Consider the following 20,575-nt stretch of genomic DNA (forward strand, 5'->3'; position numbering starts at 1 on the left):
ACCTACCTACTCACTCATCCACCCATAATCCAATCATCTTCTGTTGACTGAGGTTTCTGTCCTGCCCAGTTTCCGCAGTTGTTAAGTCCCAAAGAAATCACACAGAGGTCTACATTAGTTATAAACTGATTGGCTCATTAGCTCAGGCTTCTTATTAACTAATTATTATAACTTACATTAGTCTATAATTCTTGTCTATGTTAGCCACGTGGCTTGGTACCTTTTTCGGCGAGGCAGTCACATCTTGCTCGCTCTGTGTCTGGCTTCCTCTGTGTCTGGGTAACAACTGTAGACTGAGTCCTCTTCCCAGAATTCTCCTGTTCTCATTGCTCAGCCTCTACTTCCTTCCTGGCTATTGGCCAACCAGCATTTTATTAAACAAGTACAAGAAACAAATCTTTACGGGATAAAACCATTGTCTCACAGCACACCCCCATTCTGAGCTAATGGGCGGGACAGAAAACCTCAGTCAACAATCATCCAACTACCTGTCTACTCACTTGTCCATCTCTGTCTACTCATCTACCTATCCTTCATCCATCCACCCACCCATCATCCATCCAGCTATCTGTCCATCCATCCATCCATCCACCCACCCACCCACCCTTCATCCATCCAGCTATGTGTTCATCCATCCACCCACCTACCCTTCATCCATCCAGCCATCATCCGCCCATCTACCCATCATATTTAATGAGTTTCTCCCCTGTGTCTGGCTCCAAGCTTTATACTGAGCTGCTGGTCTAATCCTAGGTGTTCAGTAAAGTTATGGAGAACATGTTCCCATCTTCCCCTGGGAGCCAGATCTGGACTTGGCTGGAGGTGGCTTTCTGAATGAGGTCAAGACAGCAGGGGCAGATGAGGGGGAAAGAGTGCTCCAGGAGGGGAGCATAAGCTGTGCAAAAGACAAGCAGCTGAGCAGGGGGCCCTTTGCAGGGGACAGAGGAATGAGAAAAGCACAGCCTGGGGATGAGTCTTGTATTTTCAGCAATTCAATTTTGTGGAGGGTCCCCTCTCCAGGAATTTGGGGGAGAGATGGGCTGTAAAACAGAGACAAGGGTCTCACCAAATGGAACGCTGTCAGCAAGAGCTAAGGTCCCTTTGCCACCTGAGTACCAAGTGACCTCAGATGAGCCAGGCCCCTTGGAGCTCCAACCTCTGTTCTCAGAGATCCTTGCCCTTGAAGAGCTGCTTGGGGGACTTCAGGGTAGAGAGGACAACACCTGCTGGGATGCTGCTGATCTGCCCTCCCTTCCTCCAGGAAGTCTTCCAAAGCAGCCCCAACCCCTTCTGCCTCCAGAGAACTCTCAGTGCTGGGGATATGGCGGGTATCCAAGTGCCGCCTTGTGGCAGTGAGCAGAATGCTCAACGCCAAGGGAAGACTGGTGTTTCTCAAACCCAGCAACATCGTGCTGGCATTTCCTTCCCGCTCGCTACTGCTTTCTCTACTGCTCCTCATGCAGGCCTCTGGGCCAGGACCTCTGACTCGGAGGCAGGTGCTTTGATGGAGAGAAAAAAAGACCTGGCCTCACACAGCCAGGAAGACCCTAAACAAGCTCCTTCCACTCTCTGAGACTTCGTCCTCCCTGAAAAGGGAATCATGTCAGCTGATTGAAAGAGATGAGTGATTGTGTACATGAAGTATTCATCCCTAGAATACAGCCATGATAATAATTGTTATTATTAGTATCATCACCAGTGTCAATTGCCAGGATGTGGTCAGAAGGCTGACATTCATCTGAAAGGGAAAATTGAGTACAGAGAATTATACAGCAGCCACTATTCCCCAGAGAGGACCAGATGAGCATATTGTTTTGCTTTCTTCAGTTCTCCCATTTCCTGCCATCTGTGAAATGGGTCAGTCATGAATATCTTTCAAAGGATCAAGCAGGTGAACACTTTGCTTACTATCAGATCAAGTAGATGCTTAGCAAATGTGAGTTCATCCTCTACTTCTCACCCGTCTTCTCTGCTTATCCTAGTCAGCCAGACACCTATAGACACATGAGTGCACCCATCTACCACACACCCATCCATCTACACATTTATCCTCCCGCCCCCCATCCACCCAACAACCCATTCATCTGTCCATTCACCTCACCATCCATCCCCTTCACTCATCCTCATCTATTCACACACCACCAGTGCATCCATCCATCCATCCATCCACACACCCACCCATCCACTTACCAACCTATCTACCACCAACCCATCCATCCATCCATCCATCCATCCACTTACCTATCTACTACCAATCCATCTATCCATCCACCCATCTGTCCATCCACCCATCTGTCCATCCATCCATCCACACACCCACCCATCCACTTACCAACCTATCTACCACCAACCCATCCATCCATCCATCCATCCATCCATCCACTTACCTATCTACTACCAATCCATCTATCCATCCACCCATCTGTCCATCCACCCATCTGTCCATCCATCCATCCACACACCCACCCACCCACTTACCTACCTATCTACCACCAACCCATCCATCCATCCATCCACTTACCTATCTACTACCAATCCATCTATCCATCCACCCATCTATTCATCCACCCATCTGTCCATCCATCCATCCACACACCCACCTACCCACTTACCTACCTATCTACTACCAACTCATCCATCCACCCACTCATCCATCCACCCATCCATTCATCCATCCATCCATCCACCCACCCACCCACCCACCCACCCACCCACCCACCCATCCATCCACCCATCCACATCCATCCATCCACTCAACCATCCATCCATCCATCCATCCATCCATCTGTCTGTCCTCCTGTTCATTTTTCCACCCATTCGTCTTCTGGCAAAGGTCAGGTTCCCTAGGCTGCAAGCCTCTCAAGGGTGGGGACAGAATCTGGTAGGTTCTGGTTCTGTTCCAAGCCCCAGAACATAGTAATTCTTTTACACCCAAACACCCATCCCTGCACCCACCCATCCATCTATTTATATATCCATCTGTCCGTCCATCCACCTATCTGGGCTGAGTCTGACTGTCACTCTTTACTGTCTGTCCCCTTGACCCTGTAGTTTGCACAGACCGGTCCTAGACTGTGAGTCTGTCTCATAATGGGGATAGGATTTCATAGACTGCTCTATCCCAAGCCCCCAGAAACAGTATCCTTGTTCCTTCTGAGAGATGAATGAATGCACGGCTGACTGAGTGGATGGTGGAGCTGTGGGTCTCCACCAGAAGTGTGAGCAGCTCAGGACTTAGAACTCTGGACAGGTGGCTGCTGCCTTTGACAGATTGAATGACTCAACAACTGAATGAATAATTGAGTGACTTGAGCAAATGGGTTTTGACTGACAGCTCCACATCCTCCATCTTTATTTCTTCCAAGTGTATTTCTTGAGCACCTACTGTGTGCTTGGTGCCAGTTCTGGGGATAGGAGATGAATCAGAGATAATGCAGGCCCAGGAAAGGTAGAGGATGATCTCAGTACGGTGAATGTTTAAACAAATAATCAGAATTCCGTGAGATAAGTGCTAGTTTGTAAATAAACACAAGGTTCTTCAGGTGTCCAGTGGAGGGAGCTACTCACTAAAATGTGGGCATTTAAACTTGGTCAGATGGGATAAAGTACGGTGCTGTGACTCACACTGTGATAACCCCATCCCCCTCGAGCATGCAAAACATACAAATATGACAGCATGGGAATACGTGGTTATACGTGCTTATACACAACACAACCAGAACGCAAACTGGACTTGCAGGAAGTGATGTTAGCAGTCAGACCCAGACAGACAAACACCAGCATCTGAAGGCCAGGTTCATACCCCACCTGCTCCAGGAACTTTCTTTAAGGGTTTAGGCACAAATGTTGCCTGCTCTGATCCCATCCTGCAGAACAAGCCTGTATCAAGTACAGAGTATACACTTAAGGGTTTCCCATGTAGAAGGTGTGTTAAATAGAGGCACTAGAAATTCACATTCAAGGGAGCCAGAGCGGAGTGGAACCACAGGCCAGTGTGGGTTTGTCTCGGCTAAGACAAAGGCCAGAGGACATTTCCCCACTGAGTAAGTGTCCCTGGGTAGTTCCTGTGGGCTACACACTGCTGTCGGAGGCTGGGGTCGCAGACAGAACCTTTGTGTGACATACCGTAGAAGACAGAAATATAGAATATGGGATGTCTGGCATATGGTGTTTTGAAGGAAATGGGTTAATATTGGCTTAGAAGAATGCTAATCCACGCAAGAGAGTTCTAGAGAGATAAGGAGGAAGGGATATGTGAAAAATTCCTGCCAGCACTTAGGAGGCTGAAGAAGACTGGCATGCATTTGAGGCCAGCCTGGGCTGCACAGCTAGGAGCAGGCTATTCTGAGACCCTGTCTCAAGCAGACAGCAAAGGGTAGGGCAGTGAGGGAAAGGGCTCTCTGAAAAGATGGTGCAGTATAAAACCCAAATGAAGGTGGTGGCGCACGCCTTTAATCCCAGCACTTGGGAGGCAGAGGCAGGCGGATCTCTGTGAGTTCGAGACCAGCCTGGTCTACAAGAGCTAGTTCCAGGACAGGCTCCAAAACCACAGAGAAACCCTGTCTCGAAAAACAAAAAAAAAAAAACAAAACAAAAAAAAAAACCAAATGAAATGAGAGCTACTGTGTAGGAATGGATGGATGGAGAATTCCAAGCGGCTCTTTAGAGTGCAAAGGCCCTTGAGCAGAAGAGTGCCTGCTATGGGGAGGAAGTGGCCAGGGGTTGGAGAAAGGGACTGTGATAAGCACTGAGGTCAGGGCAGGAGAGCTAAGTGGGTTGTTTGGGTGAGGTTTGGGGTCATTTCAGAGACCTAGTTTAGCACAGAGTGAGGGAGAGCCAAGTGACTGACGGGGCTCTGTATGTCCCCGCTGTCTCCCACCTGACGTCTACCCTTGACTCTGTGTACTCCTCCTTCTGAGACTGACAGAGAGTGCCGGTAAGACAGACTTGGGAGACTGGGGTGATGGATCAAAGCTTAAAGGCACTTGCATGCAAGCAAGAGAGCCTAAGCTCAAATCCCAAGAACCCGTGTAAAACAGGCATGATAGCGTGACTGTGTAATCCCACTGCTCCTACAGGGAGATGGGAAGTAGAGGCAGGGACATCCCCCAAAACTCATGGACCTGCTAGCCCGACATAGGCAGCATCAAGCGAGGGACCTTGTTCTCCAGCAAGGTGGAAGGAAAGCAGTATCGTCTTCTGACCCCCACCTGGGCATAGTCACCCACAGGAACACATGCACACATTGTTCCCCCACACAGACACACATGCACAAATGCAGACCTGGAGTAGAATCTGAGGCCAATGAGTGACCTTGAATGTGCAGAGAGCTTAGCCTCCCCAGCTGGGAGACAAGCGCAGTGATTTCTGTCGGGCCACTCAGTGACCTCCCTTCTGAAGTTCAGCTCCTGACACACAAGACAAGGAACCCCTCACAGAGCTGAGGGCTGCTTCTGGCTTAGCCACATCTGAAGCCCAACCACCTTAGCAGGAGGCAGCTGCTGAAATCTGGTGGGAGAAACCAGAGAGCTGCTATCACTTCACTAGGAAGCAGCATAAAACAACTAGAGATGGATTTCTCGCATGCTAAGTCCATGAAACTGCCCATTTATCTATACGTCTTGTGCTGGAGATGGAACCAGGACTTTGCACATGTTAGGTAGACGTCCTACCTGAATCACACCCCAGCCCCTCACTGGGGGATTCCAGGCAGGGACTCTACCACTGGTCTGCATCACAAGTTCACTTTTTACTTTTTATCTCAAGACAGCATTTTGCTAAGTTGCCTGAGCTGGTCTTGATCTTGTAATCCTTTTGCCCTAGCCTCCCAAATGAACTAGGATGAGAGATGTGAGTCCCCAGGCCTAGCTTCCCAGCGTACTTTAGACACATAGTCCATCTCTCCCTGGGACCACCACAGTGCCGAAAGGCTGCTCTCCTGGCTAACGCTAGTTTAGGTCGGAGTGTTTCTGAAGTCCCCAGCATAACAACTGTGTTACTCATGCTAACTAACTTACTATTCCTTTCCTTCCCTCCTGGACCACCGCTGTCCTTTTCAGGAGACCTGTGCCAGGATCCTCCTCTATCGTGGAGCAAACAAGGATGTGAAAAATAATAACGGACAGACACCCTTCCAGGTCTGGGCTTCGGAACTGAGGCAGGGGACACAGAGGACAAGGGGACAAGAGGAATGGCAGTGAGGAAAGCTGCAAGGGAGCATGGTCTGGGAGAAGGGACAGGGTCAGGTCAGTGGAGTGGCTTAGATGTTTCCTGTCCCTGCTCTCTGCTGAGTAGCGACCTCCCTGTCCCCCTCCTACAGGTGGCTGTGATTGCTGGGAATTTTGAGTTGGGGGAACTGATCCGTAACCATCGGGAACAGGATGTGGGTGAGTGAAAAAGAGCTGGGATGAAGGAGGAGCTGAGGGTTCATGTTGGGGTCACAGGCTTGGTGGCCTTATTGAAGGGTGTCAGGGTGGGACACAGACTCCTCAAAGTTTCAAAACTGCCCTGAGGAGGGGAGAGGGAATGACTCAGCACCGCCCCTCCCCCATTGCTCGTCTCCCGCCGCCTCTTGCCCTCGCGGTCCACCCTGCTTCTGTTTCCCCATCCTACCTGCCTGGCCCTGACCACCACTCCTCACTTTCAGTGCCCTTCCAGGAGTCCCCCAAGTATGCAGCCCGCCGTCGGGGACCCCCGGGTGCAGGGCTGACTGTACCCCCAGCACTGCTGAGAGCTAACAGCGACACAAGCATGGCGCTGCCTGATTGGATGGTGTTTTCGGCCCCAGGGGCCTCATCATCTGGGACCCCTGGCCCTACCTCAGGACCCCAGGGCCAGTCACAGCCCTCGGCCCCCAGCACTAAGCTCAGCAGTGGGACCCTCCGAAGCGCCAGCAGCCCCCGAGGTGCCCGGGCACGCTCCCCATCCCGAGGGAGACATCCTGAAGATACCAAGAGACAGCCTCGAGGCCGGCCCAGGTAGGCGGGACTCAGGTCCACAGCCGCCGGCCCAACCATTCTAGCACCCACACAGCCCAGCTGCTCACCTCCTGTCCCAAGGGTGGCGGTCCCCTACACACCTGTATCTCTCATTGTTGTCTCATGGGTAAAATGACGGTGTTAGGGACGCCTGGCCTCACTGCTGGCATGGGCTGAGCGGAACACTGGAAGAAATAGCTTGCAGCCTATGAGCACAGACAGATGGCGGCGGGGCAAGAGGAAAGAGAGCAGGAAGAGGGGGTTGGGGTAGGTAGGGGCTTTGGGAATAATGTCCAAGGCTGTTCAGGGGTTCAGGGAGAGGAAGCTGAGAGCCGAGGGAGCAGGAGAGGGGACCGTTCTTTGGTAAGAATGCCAGGGAGAGAGGGAGGCCCATGAGGTGTGGCCCCTGGTCCCAAGGAAGTGGAGAAGGCTAGGAGCAGTTGTCCGCGGCCTTGGACCTGCCCCAGGAGGAAGCTAGGAGTCTCTGAAGGAAAGCTCAAGAGCTGGAGGATGTACCAGCACAGGTTCAGGAAGCTGAATCAGGCTGCCTGTGCAGACCGTGGGAGGGGTGGAACTAGGAGTCTGAAGACAGGAGATGGGGTGCGCTGGTCTCCCAAAGATACCAGAACTTGGAAAAGCAGTACCTGTCCCTGCCCTGACTGTCCCCAGAAATGCCCTGTCCCTCTACTCTCCCTGCCTCTCACCACTTCTGTGTTTGCAGCTCCAGCGGGACACCCCGAGAAGGGCCGGCTGGGGGCACTGGGGGCTCTGGGGGCCCTGGGGGCTCCCTGGGCAGCAGAGGCAGACGTAGGAAGCTCTATTCAGCGGTACCCGGACGCTCCTTCATGGCGGTGAAGTCATACCAGGCTCAAGGAGAAGGGGAGATCTCTCTGAGTAAAGGCGAAAAGATCAAAGGTGACAGGGCAGGGCTGGGTGGGTACAGGGTGAAGGGAATCTCTCGCTGGGGACCTTAGAGAGCCCTGAGAGGTCCCACTGGCTTGGAGGAGAGGGAGGCACTGTATGGGGCAGTGTCGGGAGGAAGAGACTGAGTTTTGGAGGAACATTGATTGACATGTAGTAGGCCTCATGGAAACTTCTTGGGGTTTTTTTTTCTTTCTTTTTGTGTGTATGTATGTTTATGGTGTGTGGTCTTGCATGTGTGCAAGAGTGTTTGAATGTGTGTTGGCACATGTGCGTACTGGTGTTTGTGCACATGTGTAGCGTGTATGTCGAGGCCCAAGGCTGGCATTAGGTGCCTTCCTCAATCCGCTCTCCACATTGTTTTTGTGGGACAGAGTCTCTCACTAAACTCAGACAGGCTGGCTACCCAGCAAGCTCCAAGAACCCACTATCTCTGCTTCCTGTTCTGGGGCTTACAGACACCCACAACTGTTCCTGGCATTTTATTTGGGTGCTGGGGATCCAAACTCGGGTCCTTGTACTTACACAGCAGGCAGTTTACGGATGGGAACATTTTCTAGGCTCCTGGAACTTTTCTTCTTGAGGCAGGGTCTCATGTTTCCCAAGCTCACCTCAAACTCACTTAGTAGCTCAGGTGCACCTTGAGCTTCTGGTTATCCTGCCTCCACCTTCTGAGTGCTGGGATTACAAGTGACCATGCCCGGCCGTCTCTCAGGATGGCAGTGTCTGTGACCCACAGGATGGGCAGTGTGCCTTCCTGGGTAAATGGGCGCCTGGACGTAGGGAACCGTGTTGATGAGAATATGATTCGTATCAAACAGAGGATAATTTTCTGCTGTATTCTTATCTATCCAGGGGCCCTCAGTGCAGCAGCTGAGCAGCAGGCTGTCTGAGCTCAAATCCTGGCCCACCACCTCTTAGAGGAAAGAGTTCTAGAAACCAACCTCTCTGAGCCCTGGTCTCACTGTCTTTAAAACAAGACTCTAGGGAGAATCATGAAAGTCACTAAGTCTCTTAGGCCAGTCTGTGGATACTGTAAATGCCGCATAAGAGGCAGCTTTCCTTCTCATGACCACTTAGAGAAAGACCAGTGATGGCTGGACAAGCATCCTTTCAGGGGACATAGATATGAGGAAGACCTCGAAGCTTGTTCAGACGTTCTCACCCAGCGAGTTGGATCTTTTGTGGACTTAGTGGTCAGCTTTCCCTTAGCAGGGCAAGATTAGGGAGGATGTGTGTGTGTGAGAGAGATGCATCTATTATCCATCATGTATGTGTGTGTGTGTGTGTGTGTGTGTGGTGTGTGTGTGAGAGAGATGTATCTATTATCCATCATATATGTGTGTGTGTGTGTGGTGTGTGTGTGAGAGAGATGTATCTATTATCCATCATGTATTTGTGTGTGTGTGTGTGTGGTGTGTGTATGAGAGAGAGAGATGTATCTATTATCCATCATGTGTGTGTGTGTGTGTGGTGTGTGTGTGTGAGAGAGATGTATCTATTATCCATCATGTGTGTGTGTGTGTGGTGTGTGTGTGAGAGAGAGAGATGTATCTATTATCCATCATGTGTGTGTGTGTGGTGTGTGTGTGAGAGATGTATCTATTATCCATCATGTATGTGTGTGTGTGTGTGTGTGGTGTGTGTATGAGAGAGAGAGATGTATCTATTATCCATCATGTGTGTGTGTGTGTTGTGTGTGTGAGAGATGTATCTATTATCCATCATGTGTGTGTGTGGTGTGTGTGTGAGAGATGTATCTATTATCCATCATGTATGTGTATAACATGTAACTTTTAATCTAGCCTACAATCTATTAGCTGTATCTGTATCATGTACCATCTATCATCTATCAATCTATTTATCTAACAATCTATATATCTATCAGTCTTGAGGTAGGGTTATCACACTGTAGCCCAGTGTAGCCTTGAACTCATTCTGTAGCCAAGACTTGCCTTAACTATCAGCAGTCTTCTGTGCTGGGGTGACATACATGAACCAGCATGTTTTGGTTTCTGACACTCTGTACCATTTATGTACATATGTACATTTATGGAATATCCTGCCATGGTCTCTTTGTGTCCTCAGCTACTAGGGTGTCTCAAGTTTCAGGGATATCTGGATATGTTGTTCATTATTCAGTTCACTGTTTTCTGCCCATCCCCCCATTTTAAGAGGTATTTACTTGTTTATATGTGTATGCGTATAGGAATATACATGGTGCCTATGCCTGTGTGAATGTGGAGCCATTGTCTGCCTATTTCTTTGAGGCAGAGACTAGGCTGAAAGCCAGCAAGCCCTGGCAATCCTTCTGTCTCTACCCACCTTAGAACTGGGACTGTAGGCATGCGTGGGACACCCAGTTTGTTACATGGTTCTAGGTCCTGAACTCTGGTCCTAACGATTGCACACAAATGCTCTTAACCACTGAGCCGTCTCTCCAGCCTTACTTCCATTTGAGAGTTTGTGTAGAGGTTCTGGCAGGGCGTGCAAATACTCACATACCCTTGAGTGAAGACAGGTTCTCCTCTACGGGAAAAGGTCGTTCTCTTAGACTGAGCGAGTGCACATTTTAGGAGGGATGCACTTGAGTGGTGAGAGAGGAAGGGGACACCTGGCTAGCCATCCCAGCCAGCCAGATCATCCAAATCAACCCTGGAAGCCAACCCTTCACATCCACCTCCACTATTTTATTTTAAATCTTGATTTATTTTTAGTTTATATGTATGTATGATTCGTCTGCATAAATGTATGTCCCATGTGCATGCCCAGTGCTACGGAAGTGAAAAGAGGACATCAGATCCCCAAGAACCGGAATCACCAATGGTTGTGAGTCGCTGTGTGGAAGCTGAGAGTAGAACCCGGGTCCTTTGCAAGAGCAGCCAGCACTCTTAACCTCTGAGTCAACTCTCCAACCCCCACATCCCTGTTTTTTTAAGACAAGGTGTCTACTACATAGCCCTTGCCAACCTGGTACTCACTGTTGTAGACCAGGTTGTCCTTAGACTTTACAGTAATCCTCCTGTATCTGCCTCTGGAGTGCTAGGGATAAAGGCATATGCTCCCATGCCTGGCCTCTTCTGTCCCCTTGATCAGTATTCCACTTGGAAGTTCCTCCAAGGGCTGCTGGTGTGGAAGCTCCCCTAGGGCAGGAACTCCATGGTTGTGTCCAGCTGTTTGTCTCGGCACCTGACACTTGATCAGTACTTGTTTGTCTTGTAAGCAAATGATTGCTCTCAAGCCCAAGCAGCCAGGCATGGCAGAACCAACCGAGAGCCCAGCTCCCTGAATGCCCTGTCGTCTGCTTGCATCTATGGCCTGGGTTTTCTCTCACGTCATTGCCCCTTATCCTTGGGGGAGCTTTATGGCAATACCTAGTGTCATCTGAGCTCTGGTGGAGGCTTTTCAAGTGTGGTCCTCAGCATCTTTGAGTGTGTGTGCGTGCGTGCATGTGTGCGTGTGTGTTTGTGTGTGCGTGTGTGCATGTATGTGTGCATGCGTGCGTGTGTGTGCGTGTGTGCATACATGTGTGCGTGTGTGTGTGTGTGTGTGTGTGTGGTACATAGTTATGCATACAGTTGAGTGCTTATGTAGAAACCAGAAGTCAACCATGGGTGGTGTTCCTCAAGACCAATCCTCCTTGCTTTTTTGAGACAGGGACTCTCACTACCCTGGCGCTTATCAAGTAGGCTAGGCTCACTGACCAGCAATCCCCCAGGATCTACTTGTCTGTACCGTCCCACAGTGAGATTATGGTGTGTGCTACTACTTCCAGCTTTCTCTGTGGACTATGGAGGATTGAACTCGGGTTCTCACGCTTGTGAGGCAGGCACTTCATCCACCAAACCATATTCCAGATCCTCAGTCGTTTCCAGTAGTTGGAATTGAAGTGAGGAGGCAAGCATTCCATCGTTAAGTTTAGCACCCCAGCACCTCTTTAGGGGATTCTAGGCAGGACCTCTATCACTGAGCAACACCTCAGTCCTCCACTGTGGGATTCTAGGCAGTACCCTACTGCTAAGCCACTCCTAGCCCTTCTTCCACTTTTCGTTCTGAGACAGGGTCTCAATAAGTTGCAGAGGTTGGCTTTGAACTCACTGTGCAATCTAGGCACATCCTGAGTTTGCCACCTTCCTGCCTCAGCCTTACAAGCAGCTAGGATAACAGCTTGTGCGACCAGCCCCAGCTTGCATTCAGATTTTTTTTTAACCTAGAAAAAGTTGAGGACTGACTGAGAAGGGAAAATAGGTGAAGGACCAAGTACAGACAGAGTTGGGGGAAAATACTGAGATACAGAAAAGACAGTGTGTCTGTTGCTACTGGCAACAGTATTGAGATCCTTGGATGGGAATTCAGGCACACACTAGCCACTCAAAGCTTTATTCTTGCAACCACACAGGCTTGTGTTCCAATTCTGCTGCGACAGTAACTAGCCTTGTGACCTTGGTCAGATAGCAAGTGGCATTAGCTCTCTGAGCTTCTTTGTCACTAAAATAGGAGTAGTAAAAGTGTCCCCTCTCGAGTTCTAGCCTGGAGTGAGAACTCAGTCTCCTTGCCATCTCTCTCTGCTTCAACACCAGACAGGGAACAGGATGAGAGCAGGCTGGTCTGCCAAAGGACTGAGAGTTACCACTGCCTACAACTGTGGGTGGGGAGGGAGGGATGGCAAGAGACGTCTTCAGAGCAGCTCTCTGAGCTACAGGATTTTGGAGGGTTAAGGGTACACCCAGGTAGGCTGTGGGTGGTAACTAGAAGGGACAAGAACCAAGTGTGGACCTGCCCCTAGTCAGGGAGGACCATGCCACAGAACCCAGTCTGTTCCCCAAGCCTACCTGATATGCTCCTCTGGTGCAGAAAGCTCACATGCAAGAATGTCCCATCTTGGTTCTCCATTGTGCTCACCCCCATTTCTTGGACCCTCTGTTTTTGGTTTTGAGGCAAGATCTCTTGTGGCGCACGCCTTTAATCCCAGCACTTGGGAGGCAGAGGCAGGCAGATCTCTGTGAGTTCGAGACCAGCCTGGTCTACAAGAGCTAGTTCCAGGACAGGCTCCAAAACCACAGAGAAACCCTGTCTCGAAAAACCAAAAAAAAAAAAAAAAAAAAAAAAAAAAAGACTGGCTTTGAACTCTCTAGGCTCTAAGACCCCTCCAGGTTTATAGATGTTCTGTCCCAGCTCTGACTCTGTTCTGTTTGGGGTTTTGGGTGTGATATGGTAGGTGCACACTGTGTACAGGTGCACGTGAGCAGAGGCCAGAGGAGGGCTCGGGGTGTTCTGCTGAGTCGCTCTCTGCTTTATCCCTAAAAGTGGGGTCTCTCACTGCTCTTGGAGCTAGGCTAGTAGAACACAAGCCCCAGTGGCCCTCCTGCTTCCTAACAGCAGTGTTAAAGGTCTGTGTGTGGTTTCAACATGGATCCAAACTCTGGTCCTTCAGGTTAAATAGTAAGCATCTTACCCACTGAGTCATCTCACCACCCCTTACCCCTAAGTTTTTGTTTTGATTTTTAATAAGGTCTTGTGATATAGCCCAGGCAAGCCTTGAATTCACACAAATCCTGCACAAGCTATTTTTTAAAAAAAATATTTTTATTTTACTTTATGTCTATGATCATTTTGCCCACATGTGTGTCTGTACAACACTTGTGTGCTTCTGGGACTGGAGTTACAGACAGTTATGAGCTGCCTTGTGGGTGCTGGGAATTGAACCCGGGCCCTCTGGAAAAACAGTAGTCAGTGCTCTCACCCTCTGAGCCATCTCTCCCTCCCCATGCCTCAAATATATCTTAAGGACATCTTTGGGTATTAGAATGACAGGGCAGGGTGCACCAGCAGTGTTGGGAGCAAAAATGAAGCCTAGAAACGTCGAGGAGGGGTCCAGTTGCTGGAGGATTTAGCATGCACAAAGCCCTGGGTTCGATCCCCAGCACCACATAAACTGGATTTGCTGGTACACACCTCTCATCCTAGCACTGAGGAGGCCAAGGCAAGAGAATCAGGAATTCAAGGTCATAATCGCTATACAGTGACTTCGAGGCTGTCCTAAATACATGAGAACTTGTCTCAAAAATATAGTGGGGTTGGGGGGACACGTGGAAAGAAGAGAGGAGAAAGTTCAAGACATTTCCCTGTCCCCTGTCCCCGCTCTCCTATCCAGTGCTCAGCATCGGGGAAGGAGGCTTCTGGGAAGGCCAGGTCAAAGGTCGAGTTGGCTGGTTCCCCTCTGACTGCCTAGAAGAGGTGGCAAATCGCTCCCAGGAAGGAAGACAAGGTAACCAGGAATGGTCTCCCTCACACCCTACAACCTTCCTGCCCCTCCTGCCCCAGCTGATGGGGTGCAGGAATCTGGGGGTAGGCTCGAGTTTGCTATTTACAAAGTCAGGAACCACGGTATTTTGTCCCTGCAGAAAGCCGAAGTGACAAGGCAAAGAGACTCTTCAGGCATTACACAGTGGGCTCCTACGACAGCTTCGATGCCCCAAGGTAAATGTCCTCACACCCTTAGGTCGCCTCCGCTCCCAGCTCCCTTTACACTCCCTACTTTAAGGCCTCTTTCTCATCTTGGTCAACTTGAAAGTTCAGAAAAGGCAGAATTCTGTTAATGAACAGCCCAATCCCAAATCTGCCCCTAGCAGCCACTGGGACCATCTAGTTTGGGAATACCCAAAACATGGGTTGGGGTATCTTGGGGCCCTAGATTCTTGTGTGGGGGCTAGTTAGCATTCCTGGTCTCCTTCTTGTTTCCCTATCTGTGTGCTGTCCCATACTGTAGACATTTGTACATCCTATGTGTTATACAGTGTGTGGGGGGTGGAACCAGCAAGACTCCATGGGTGGGGACAGAACGAGGGGCACACTGACACCTGTCCCCTCCTTGGCTGCTGGCTGACTTGCTTCTGAAGTCTGATCGATGGGATTGACTCAGGGAGGTGAGAGGGGCGGGGTAGGGTGGAGATTGAACCAGGATGGGGTGCTTGTATTTGGGGGATGAGAATGCGTATGTGTGCATGAGCCGAGCTGAGGAGTCCCCGCGTGTGGATGCTGTCTGTCTCTGCCAGTGTGCATGTACAGGCAGAAGGCCCTGAGTTGGATATCACTGTGAATATACCCTAACCAAGGCTGTGCGCTGCAGTTCTCAATGCACATGGGTGCATTGGTGTCAGTGTTGACTACGTGGCTGGCTTTGCACATGTGTGCTTCTCTGGCTGCAGCAAGCAAGCCCTGCCAGAGCTGTCCATGTGCCTGCTCACACGTGAACAGGGGACAGATCTCTCTAGACACCCTGTGTTCCTGTGTGTGCTTTTGCTGGCCCTGGTGTGTGTGTGTCTTCTCTATGACTGGTTCTTGGGTTCAGAACCTGGAATGCTGTGGGAGGGAAGGGCAGAGGAGGGGTGATTCCCTGGACACAGGACTCTGCTCTGGGGAAGGGCTGCCATAATGTACGGTCCGAAAGGTGACACCCTCCTCTGCCACCCCATCCCACCCCAACCCAGGGAAGGCTCTCCCTGTTTTCCTTATCCCTCCATTAAATGTGTCCAAACCTGTGTCTGTGTTCTGGCCAGTGGGGGAAAGGTCTGGGTTGCGGGAGGAGAAAGCAATGATACCACGGATGGGGGACAAGGTGGGGCTGGGTGCCAGCCACTCTGCGCCCCAGGGTCTGAGGCGAATCATCTTGTGCCTGTTCACCTGGTACGTCTCTGGCTCTGGGCACCGGGTGAGTATGGAGGCTCCCTCTACCCCAAGTCGGCCTCTGGGGGGGGGGTCTCCTGGGCCTGGGTCTTGGGGTGATGTCACTTGTTCTAAAGACTGATGCAGAGGGGTCTCTTTCAATCTCAGTCTCCATCCTCCCTTTCTTATTAATATCCTGTCTTGAAGCCTTACCATTTCTGTCCCTTCTCCACATCTCCTGGGGCTGAGATCCAAGTGCCCCTTCAGTACCGCCTTCCCTCTGCTCTTCCTGACCCAGTCTCCGGTGACCTGGCTCCTGTGCTCACACTCTGCATCTTATTGTTGGTCCCCAGCATCCCAGCCAGAGCTGGGCCGTGCTTGCTTGTGTACCTACCCCGTGGGGTGTGCCACCCTCTCGCCTCCTGCCTGGGGGAGGGGCAGTGAGGTGGGGGGGTCCATGGTTCTGGTGAGTGGTGGTGTGTGTGTGTCCCTCACTACTCTCTGTTTCGGTGTTCTGGGTCCTAGTTGAGTGTTTTAGTTCCCCCACCCCACCCCCTCACCCTGCCTTCTCTTACTATGTTGGGGATGACTTGTGTGTATGTCTGCGCTGAGGATGGGCTGTTTACCCTCTCTTGGGGAGGGGTCGGCCTCTCTCAACCTTGAGTGTCCCTTGCCCTGAGAGTGTGGTTCTGTCTGCCTGCCCGTCCCTGCACGCTGTGGCGAGGCATCTTAAATGATGTGTGGCGCTGCGTCCTTCTCCCTGCGCTCCCGCTCTCTGGCTCGCTCTCTCTGCACCTGCGCGAGAGGACTCTGTAAAGGGGGAGGTATGGGGGGGGCAAACCGGAAGTGACTCCCTCCCCCTCCCCGAGTCTTACCCCTCCCCCTCCTCCCGCCAAAGGGGCCCCCGCGTTACCCTCCCCCGCCCGCCCCCCCACTCCGCCCGGCCGCCCGGCGCAGGACGCCAAGGGGTTAACGCGGGGCCGCGGCCGCCTCCGGAGCTGTCCGCGGTGCTGGAGCCTCAGCCATGCACTGTCCCCCACGCGCCCCCCGCAGCATGTGAGCCCCCCGGGGCTGCACGCCCTCCCGAAGGGGGGTGCGCGCCCCCTCCCCCGGCCCCTCCCCCCTCCCGGCACGGGTCAGCATGAGGCGGGGCCTGGGGGCCCGGACACGGGGGTTCAGCCGAGCGGGGACGGGGACGCGGCGGCGGCGGCGACGGCGGCCGCGGTGGTGGCGGGGGCGGCCCGGATCGGGACCTGGGCCGGGGCCGCGGTGGCGATGGCTTTGTCTGCAGTCGGGGGTGGCCCCGGCGGGGGCGCCCTGCCCCAGCCGCCCCCTGCGCTCTCCTCCAGCTGGCCGGCGCTGGGGCCCCGGCGGCGCAGCGTCTGGTACATTTACAGGTAACGGCGCGCAGCCCGCTCGTCCCTGGCACGACCCTCCGTGCGTTCAGGGCCCCCAGACCTGTCCACTTTCCTCTTCGCAGCCTCCCTTCTTTAGGCCTGAGCCCTCCCAGACCCTCTCTCAGCAGCTCAGCACCCGCCTCTCTTCCACCTCCCTCCTTCCTGTGCCTCAGACGCTGCTCCAGGGCCTCCTGTGCTCTCCAAGACTTTTTGCCCACCCTCCAATGAAAAGAGCCCACTACAGCTAGACTCTGCAACCCACTCTTGCCCTTTCTGGCACCCCTAACTCCTCTACTCTAAGGAGCCCTTCCCCAGGGTTTTCCCCCAGATACCCCAGGCCCCCATCCCTCCAATCTTCCGCATCCCCGCCCCTCTTCCTAGACTCAGCAAGTCCCCCCATTCATACCCCTGTCTCCCATTCACAGTCGGTCCCCCCACACACACCTCCATCACACAGGCATCCCGCCCCCGGCCTTCCCTCCCCTCCTCTTTTCCGCTGCGTGTCACTGTGCGGCTGTGCGCGTGTCAATGATGTGTGTGCCTATGACCGCCTGCGTGTGTGTGAGGGACAGACGGAAATGGAGAGGCTGTGGGCTCCAAGCCCACCCCCCACCTATGTCCATCTGTGTGTCCCTGCGTGGGGGGTGTCTGTCTCTGTGTGACTTAGAACCATAGCGAAGCTGTCTGGGGACTGTGTGCGTATGTGCGCCTATGTGTCTGTATGCGTGCGCGCACACGTGTGTGTGTGTGTGTGTGAGAGAGAGAGAGAGAGGGGAGAGAGAGAGAGAGAGAGAGAGAGAGAGAGAGAGAGAGAGAGAGAGAGAGAGAGAGAGAGAGCATCTGTCCCAGAGACTGCGGCTGTGTTTCCCAACACCCAACCTCCTCTGCCTTGGCCTGCCCCCTCCTCCCCCGCACCCTCTCGTCAGTTTGCTCTTGTGTTTCTGTCCCCACGTACCCTGCTCCGTGCCCCCAGGAGTCTGTGCATGGGGAGGGACGACCCTGGAGCCCGAGGTTCTACCCTCTGCGGGGATGGGGGCACGTGGGCTGAACCTCCTCAAGCTTCTGCATGGGGCTCCGGCACCTGCCTGTGTGCTGCTCTCAGCATGGGGACAGGGGCCGACTTGCTTGCATGCGGGGGCCCTGTGCAGGCCATGGAGAAGCCTGCCGAGATGGGAACGCAGGGAGGGAACTGAGGACCTGAGGGAACACTGTGGATGGCAGCCGGCTCCAGGCTGTTGCATCCTGAGTGGGCAAGAAGGACCTGGGGTGGGGGTGGGGAGCAGTCGCGCCGCAGTCTCCAGGAGGGAACCAGACCTTCTCTGGGACACGGAGTATGGCCTGGGGAAGGACATGGTGCCAGCTCCTGATGGGCAGGTAGTCCGCACCACATACGGTGGTCCTGTGTGTGCACTGGAGGGGGTTGCGGGGAGGGGGAAGTGCGGGTTTGCTGGACAGAGGGGAAATAAAATGTGTGGGTACTGGAAAGGGTTTGGGTACTGGAGTTTGGGGGTGCTGAGTGCCAAGAAAGGTCCCGAGATGAGAATGGAAGACAGGCGGTAGGAAGAGGATTTGGGGGCGGGGATCGGACACCAGAGCCTGGAGTTTGCAGGGAATGTGAGCAAAAGCGGCTGCTGGAAAAACCAGCCTAGTCCGCAGGGCAAGCTGTGGATACCCAAAGGAGAAAGAGCTTTCCACGGATGGCGGGGCAGGCAGTGTGGAAGGAATGTGGAGGCTGTTCGGGGACACCATGAGCTTCTCTATATAGGAGGCAAGAGAATGTGGGGGCCCGAGGCCCAATAATTTTGGAGAGGAGGCAGACAAGGGTGAGGAGATGGTAGAAATACAAAGAGGACCCTTGGAAGAAGGGATGAGCAGAGTGACTGGGAGCAGGGGTGATTTCCCGGTATATCCTAAGGACACCGTCAGACCGGCTGTCTGATGAGGTAGTTTGGGGAAACATGGGAATATAGGATGGTGCAGAGGGAGGGGTAGAAGAGGGAGGAGGCAGAAAAGCAGGTACCACATCAGAAACGGGGCACACGAAGAGCTGTGGGTTCAGAGAAACTTCTGCAGCATGCTGGGGTCCATGTGCCGGGGAGGAACAGATGGGAGTGCTGTGGGAATGGGGAGAACTGGGTGCTACTGGGATGTGTGGCTTTCAGGAAACCTAACTGGTAGTCTTGACCATTCTAGCCGGTGTGATCTTGAGCAGGCCCTTCTTCTGTGCCTCAGTTTACATAGTTTAAAGATGGGAACACTCGCAATCAACCCCACTCAGGAATGTTGTAGTGACTTAAATAATAATGACCTTAAAAGTGGTTGGCCATGCATAGTTCATAATGTATCACTTGTGTTACTGGCTGAAGTTAGGATAAAGCCCAGAGGCTGGAGGAGCAGTCCAGGGCTGTCTTAGTTAGGGTTTCTGTTGCTGAAACAAACGCCATGACTGAAAAGCAAGCAGGGGAGGAAAGGGTTTATTTGGTTTCTACTTCCACAACACTGTTCATCATAAGGAAGTCCAGACGAGAACTCAGCCAGGGAAGAATCCTGGAGACAGGAGCTGATGCAGAGGCCATGGAGACGTGGTGCTTACTGGCCCGCTTCCCATGGCTTGCTCAGTCTGCTTTCTTATAGAACTCAGGACTTCCAGCTCAGATGTGGCACCACCCATAATGGGCTGGGCCCTCCCCCATCAGTCACTGATTAAGAAAATGCCCTACAGCAGATCCTATGGAGGCATTTTCTCAGTTAAGGTTCCCTCCTCTCAGATACCTCTAGTTTGTGTGTCAAGTTGACCTAAGGCCAGCCAGCATAAAGGTCACCTGATCAACTTTGGAAATGTGTGTCTGAGGTGTTTGGGTGGTATGACATGAAAGAAAGTCTAACTGTGGTCACCCGAATATTCTCTTAGCTATTGAAGATTCCTTATCAGCTAGGTATAATGGTACACACCTTAAATTCCTAGCACTTGGGAGGCAGAGGCAGGTGGATCCCTGTGAGTTTGAGGTCAGCCTGGTCTTCAGAGTGAGTTCCAGGACAGCCAGGGCTACACAGTGAGACTCTGAATGGAAAACAAGCACACAGTGTTACTGTGTGTCTCTGGAGAGTTTCTTAACCTTTCTGTGACTTACTTCCTTGCCTATAAAATGGAACTTAGTAGCTTTTACGTCTTCTCCGTGGACTGGCTGTGAGGAGATACCCGGTGGGTCTGTTGTGAAGGGTTTTCAGTGCTGCCTGGTCTGTAGTGAGCCGTGGCCTTGGCATGTGAACAAGAGGCTCAGGTCTGAGGACAGGTTATGGGAGGAGGTTTATGTGTCAAGCTGGGGCTGAAAGAGATTGCAGAGTTGGATGTGGTGGCTAACATACATCACCCCAACACTAGGGAGGCTGAAACAGGAGGATTGGTGTGAGCTGTAGACTAGACTGGGCTGGAGAGAGAAAGGGAGAGAGGAGAGAGAGAGAGAGAGAGAGAGAGAGAGAGAGAGAGAGAGAGAGAGAGAGAGAGAGAGGGAGGGAGGGAGGGAGGGAGGGAGGGAGGGAGGGAGGGAGGGAGGGAGAGAGAGAGAGACTTCAGAGCATGGGGAAAGGTGAGGGTGGCAGGCATGCATGCATGAC

At 52.4% G+C, this 20,575-nt stretch overlaps 1 protein-coding gene across 5 annotated transcripts in view; it reads left to right on the forward strand.

The window, feature by feature from the left end:
• Shank1 (SH3 and multiple ankyrin repeat domains 1) overlaps positions 1-20,575 on the forward strand; it is a 51,317-nt gene that overhangs the window by 11,038 nt on the left and 19,704 nt on the right. For 4 of the 5 annotated variants that reach the window (XM_057761053.1, XM_057761054.1, XM_057761056.1 and 1 more), the window contains exons 9-15: positions 6,060-6,137; positions 6,320-6,386; positions 6,647-6,977; positions 7,699-7,892; positions 14,053-14,166; positions 14,303-14,378; positions 14,798-14,824. In XM_057761053.1, the coding sequence (XP_057617036.1) occupies positions 6,060-6,137; positions 6,320-6,386; positions 6,647-6,977; positions 7,699-7,892; positions 14,053-14,166; positions 14,303-14,378; positions 14,798-14,824 (887 nt within the window). The remainder of the gene's footprint in view (positions 1-6,059; positions 6,138-6,319; positions 6,387-6,646; positions 6,978-7,698; positions 7,893-14,052; positions 14,167-14,302; positions 14,379-14,797; positions 14,825-20,575) is intronic. The other variant, XM_057761055.1, reaches the window with a different exon arrangement.

Source organism: Chionomys nivalis (assembly GCF_950005125.1).
Source record: "Chionomys nivalis chromosome 23 unlocalized genomic scaffold, mChiNiv1.1 SUPER_23_unloc_1, whole genome shotgun sequence".
Classification (NCBI taxonomy): Eukaryota; Metazoa; Chordata; class Mammalia; order Rodentia; family Cricetidae; genus Chionomys; species Chionomys nivalis.